This window comes from Lipophrys pholis, assembly GCF_963383615.2.
Source record: "Lipophrys pholis genome assembly, chromosome: 8".
NCBI lineage: Eukaryota > Metazoa > Chordata > Actinopteri > Blenniiformes > Blenniidae > Lipophrys > Lipophrys pholis.
Genome location: NC_137630.1, coordinates 16,978,449 through 16,984,113, shown reverse-complemented (window position 1 = coordinate 16,984,113; position 5,665 = coordinate 16,978,449). Strand labels below are relative to the sequence as shown.

At 41.2% G+C, this 5,665-nt stretch overlaps 1 protein-coding gene across 1 annotated transcript; it reads left to right on the top strand.

Moving 5' to 3' along the window:
* Nucleotides 1-1,365: 1,365 nt before the first annotated feature.
* On the top strand, nt 1,366-3,973 carry LOC308113860 (N-acetyltransferase family 8 member 3). Its single transcript, XM_080470388.1, has 2 exons — nt 1,366-1,465; nt 2,027-3,973. Exons 1-2 carry the CDS (start codon nt 1,447-1,449, stop codon nt 2,776-2,778), a joined length of 771 nt encoding a protein of 256 aa, XP_080326514.1. The 5' UTR covers nt 1,366-1,446; the 3' UTR covers nt 2,779-3,973.
* Nucleotides 3,974-5,665: the final 1,692 nt, after the last annotated feature.

Sequence of the window (5,665 nt, the reverse complement as noted above, 5' to 3'; positions counted from 1 at the left end):
CTGTATTTGCTACAGGTAACTGATTATGCTTGAGTTTTTCTTTTTTTTTGCATGATCTGAACTTGTACGACAAAGATGTACATTTAATCGCTCTTCACCTATTTATCCTAGACATGCAATACATTTTATGATGGTTTTGAGCTGTGTGTGTCAATCAGAGTCCACGTTTTGAGGAATTTCACCAGCTGTGGTCAGAGAGCTTCAGGAGGGGCATTATACCAGGAATAATCTGGGACTCTGTGGGACGTAAAGGAAAAGTGGAAAGTAAAACAATTAATTATTTAATGAAATAACATTTTTAGCACGTGTTTTAACTGAAGCCACATGCTGATGTAGTGGTTATACTCTGTAAACACTAAACAGGATAAAGCAATATGGAAGGTTTTCTGTAATTGAAATTAATATGAGTGGAACAGAAATGAATTTAGATGATAAAAGAAGCTTTAGTTTAAAGCCATTGCTGCAGCAACAAAGCATGTTTAGCTTTAGAACAAACTAGTATGAGCTACACAACTGAAACAGGTTTGTTTTATTATTATTACTGCAAATCCTACTGTATTAAGTAAAGAAAGAATATGGACATGTAAATGTAGGGGTTCTGAGGGGCTTCACTAACACCCATATTGCACGTGCTGGCTGTGCAATGGTTTGAGGAAGTTCCAGAGCCGGCCGACCTTCCAGCACTCACAAATTCATGAGGCTGCACTATTGATTTAAACAGGTGTAAAGGGCCTTCTCCTGCACAGGAAATTTAATCATGTCAGAGGGCCACTGGGTTATTGCACAAGACACTGTCACCAGAGCCATAGGACACTTTTTTATGTCATGGGGCTGGACAATATTAATTTTTACCTTTGCCTTATATTTATTGGGAGAAATGGACTTAAGATCCATGATGCATTCCTGAGAGAATTCTACCAGTGTCGACTAAAGCACCCCCCCCCCCCCCCCCCCCAAAAAAAAGAGGTTAATAAGTACATTTTATTCTTAGAAATATCTACAAGGTGCTTGAACGTGTACTGAATTTACATTCAGCTCAGTGTTCTGGTAATGTATTCAGGATCTGTGCTCATCCTCGCTGAGAAATCCAATGATAGAGGTCTTTACTCTGTTGACAAAGCTAATTAAGTTTAAAAAAAAAAAAAACAACAACCCTGTTTTATAATCAAAACAGCCCTGTGGTGAATTTCTGCTACACTTAAAGCATGTTTCCTCAAGACGTCATCTCAGTCGAACTTTACCTCAACAAGTCATTTAAGGTCTGCATTGCGTTGCATGTGTGCCAAAAGAGGGAAGTGGGGAGGAGTGCTGAAAGGTGGGCATGCTCATTCTAATTTCAGTCCCTTTTGTGAATGGCTGATTATCACAATCTGAAGCTTAAGTCCCGAGGGAACAGCAGCTTTAAGTGCTTCAGAGCGAGCGAAAGACGAGGGGGAAAGAGTCGGCATGGCCCAGAAAAACAACCGTAAGTTGACGCTCCTCGTTTCATACCTGCTTTTTTCTTTTCTTTTTTTTTTTTTAAAGTTGTTTTGTTGATTAAGAGCAAACGTTCTAATAAGACAGCTGGGGTGTAAATGAATGGCACTACTAACATGCCTAGATGACATATAATCCAATTCACTGCAGCAAAAGTCTTCGTTGTTGCTGCCTCGGGGTTTCACCTGGCTTTGATTTTTAGCATTACCACATTTTAGGTCTAATTGCATCGCATCCCACAATGTCTTGCTCCGGATATCTTAAAGTAATGATGGCCTAATAACTTTAATTGTGATTTTCACCTCAGGTTGCATATGCAAATGCCAGGTTTTAAATTTATGTGAAATAGAATCAAGTTAAAAATGAAAAAAAGGTCAGAATCAGTGAGCGGTGCATTGATTATTATTCTTTTCTCAACATGTTACGTGAGCATATTGGGCCCATTGTGAAATCCAGCAGGAATTTCTGATTGCAACAACAGGCAGATTAGTCTCACTGTGCTCTCTACCTTCCCCCTCCATTTCCTTCTCTCCCTCTCTCCACCCTGCAGTTCAGTTCTCCATCCGAGAATACCGACCTTCAGATCAACATGCTGTCCTGTCGCTGTTTCGTGACGGGATACTTGAACACGTTTACCCAGCTTTCTTCAAGGCCATGAGCCACCCAGACCACGTTGGTATTGCTCTAAGCATTTCCATGGCTGGTTACGTGCTGGGAGGAAGCTCCTACTTCCAAGGTCTGCTGTTTGGCTGCGCCTGGGCTGGCCTTATTTACTACTGCTGCTATGACATCTACGAGGGCTACATGATGAGACGGCTGAGCACAGACATGGCCGACATTCAAGCTGGCTACCTGGAAAACCCAGATAACGGTTTCTGGGTGGCTGAGGCAGAAGTCGACGGCCAATCGCAGGTGGTGGGGATGGTGGCGGTGATGGGGAAGAGAGGGGAGGAAGAAGCCGAGAGGTTTGACGACTGGAACGGGGGGGTGATCGAAGGAGGCTCCGACTTTGGGGAAGACGCCGGAGACGGGAGCTATGGCGAGGTCTCTCATCTGGTTGTGGTGTTTCCGTGGCGCCGCAAGAGCCTCGGCTCAGAGTTAACGCGGAAGGCCTCGGATTTCTGCAAAGAGCGAGGCTTTGCACGGCTCGTCCTGGACGTGAGCTCGCCGCAGACGGCAGCCATTTCCTTGTACCAGAAGTCTGGCTTTGTTCAGACTGCAACCCACTGCAACACTCACACCAATCGCTGGTTCTCCAGATTAGCCAGAATAAATGTGATGCGAATGGAGAAGCTAATTTGAACAGAAATGGACTTTTAGTACCAGATGCAACCTCAGAAGATTATACCACACATTATAAATATCTCAGTTATGTTATACTTTCTATCTCATTTGATGCCAAAACTCATGTCATGTGATATCTGGCAATGTCTCGCCATCATAGTTAATGAAATAAATTTCATGTTTTTTTTCTTTCTTTTTTTTTTTTCCCCCAGAAACTAGCATTAATGGTCCAAGTTTTCGTGTATTTCTTCTACCCTTGATGTATTATGTATACACCTGCACCCATGACAATCCATTACCCTGAAAGGTGGAGAACAATGAGAAAATGATTCAGCTTCTGTGGATGGTCCCATTAAGTCATTTGCAAAAAGATAAATCTCGGTGTGATACTTTGTTAAAAGAATCATTGGACATTATACATATTCACATTCGATTATCTATTGTTCTGCTGTCCACTAAAGAATATAAAATATCTGTGAGAAAGGAGAACTATAGTCATTTGGAAGCAGGAAAACTTTCTTTTAAGCCTCTTTCCAGGGAGAAGTTGAATCCCTCTGCCTCAGAGGAATTAATGCCAGCTGACTTCTAAGACCTCACAACTCTTTGCTTAAAATACCAATGAAAAATGCAATAGTATCAGGACATTGGGAGGTTTAAAATTCTTTGGAACTGAAAGAAGTGTGTGTGTGTGTGTGTGTGTGTGTGTGTGTGTGTGTGTGTGTGTGTGTGTGTGTGTGTGTGTGTGTGTGTGTGTGTGTGTGTGTGTGTGTGTGTGTGTGTGTGTGTGTGTGTGTGTGTGTGTGTGTGTGTGTGTGTGTGTGTTGCATAAAAAGAGGATAAATACCTCAGCATACCACAGTGCATTCAGGTCATCTTACACAAAGCAAATACTAGATTATCCACTCCAAACAATGAAAAAAAAAAGCTTAAGTGTTTCTTATTGGTGGTTTTATACCTGAGAGTAAGGGCTGGATAAATTGTTGTGAAAGGGCTTTTCACACATCCACTATGACAGTTGGTGAGTTTGTGTGAAACAATGTAAACAAGAGCGTCCTGTCAACTATACCGCCGCATGCCGGCCTGTTTTCTTACCAGATCGACTGTTAGTCACAAGCAGTGCACATAGCATCTGCTTAACCATGTAGATTTACAGATTTCTTAACCTACATTGCATCAGAAATCCCCCGAAGGTGATTAAAATGCTCCAAATATTATCAGCGCCGCACAGTACCTGCTTAATTTGAACGAGTGTGTGACTATGGATGGTAAGCCTATAAGGGAAAACATTAAGCAGCCAATGTGTGTAGCGACAGGTGTGGCCTAAATGACTTTAGAGAGGCGAGTACTGGATGGATAGAACAGCTTGGCAACTGACACACACACACACACACAAACACGCACACAGCAACCATCGCAGGCCTTCGGGCATCAATCACTCCTGCCGAGGCTGTCAGGAAAAAAAATTGGGCTGGTGGCCAGCAGGCAGGTGCTGAACTAGCCAAAGGAAGATGAGCCTTAATGCTGGCCAACCTGTTGTCATCCTCTCACAATTACCAGTACAACAGGCCTCCAGGTAATGACAGCTTGATTGTAATTCCGCTCATACACAGGGTGCGCGGATGAGTCAGTCGCAGGTTTTGGGGGGGGGTATGTTAGATGAAAATGCTCAGCAAATAATTAGAACTCAAAATTACTTTTAGCCTCTGATAAAATAATTGTATTTATTTATTTAATTATTTTTATGTTTGAATTATTTCAGTGCTTAAAGCACAACTTTGATGAAGATGATTAGAAAATAAGCAAATTGGGCAGAGAATGGAATCGTAAGGAATTTTCCGAGATGGTCAAGAACTTATCCAGCGAGTGCCGACCGGGGGCCTGAGGCTCACTATGAGCGATGGGAGACAAGAGACATTTCTTCAAATCCCGATTGGACAAAACAGGCAAGTTCATGTTAACATCAGGCACAGCAACACTTATACACTGATATATATTTCATGGTATATATCAGAGTTCATGTCAGGTTAGCGAGACAGCTGGAAACTAAGTGAAATTTAAGTGACATTATTTCAATCATAATGGTTTGTTTGGGCACAGATCCAGAGATAACTCAACAGCCATAAAAACTGGGAAAATACTTGTTTAATTTCATATACAAGTATGGGTCAAATAACTTGTTTTTGTCAAGCTCTTTCTTGTTTTCATAAATCAAATTTAAAAACACATACAAAACATATTTTTCGAAGAAAACCCTTTTTTTGCAGGACATTAACAATCAGAATATGAAAACAATGTTGAGATTTTCTTCTTTTTCTTTTTTAAATCGAGTAAGACTTTTAGCCAACAGAAGATTTTTAAACTATATCTGATGAAAGGTGGAACCTTTTGGTCAGTGTCACCCTTTCCAACTGTTTTTATTGAATAAAATATAAATACATTTTGTTGTCTGTTTTCAGACTGACTGTAAACTTTGACAATCATGAACATATCTTGAAAAATTATCTGAAAACGATCAAATCTCAAATTCTCCTTTTCCAAACGCAAAAGGGTGAAACTATCTTTCAATCGGATGATTCTGCCCTGATTCAGTTTTCCAAACAATAAAACACTTTTTTTTGTTGGGGGTTTTTTTTAGGCATGCCTGCCACAGCTGAGAGGTGACTGGCTGTATTGTCATACCTAATGAGAGTATCTGCTTCCCACAGGAACCTCACAGCTCGCCCAGCTCTGATTAAGAATTGCTTTCAGTTTTGTGTGTTTTTCTGCGCCTCAGCATCATGATATATTTGGCGGAGTTCGAGATCAAAACAACAGCGTTCGTCCTCAGCTTTGAGTTGATACATCTAAATGCAAACTTTGACAACAATAACAAAACAAGTCATTAACACGGTGAACGCCCCTGCGT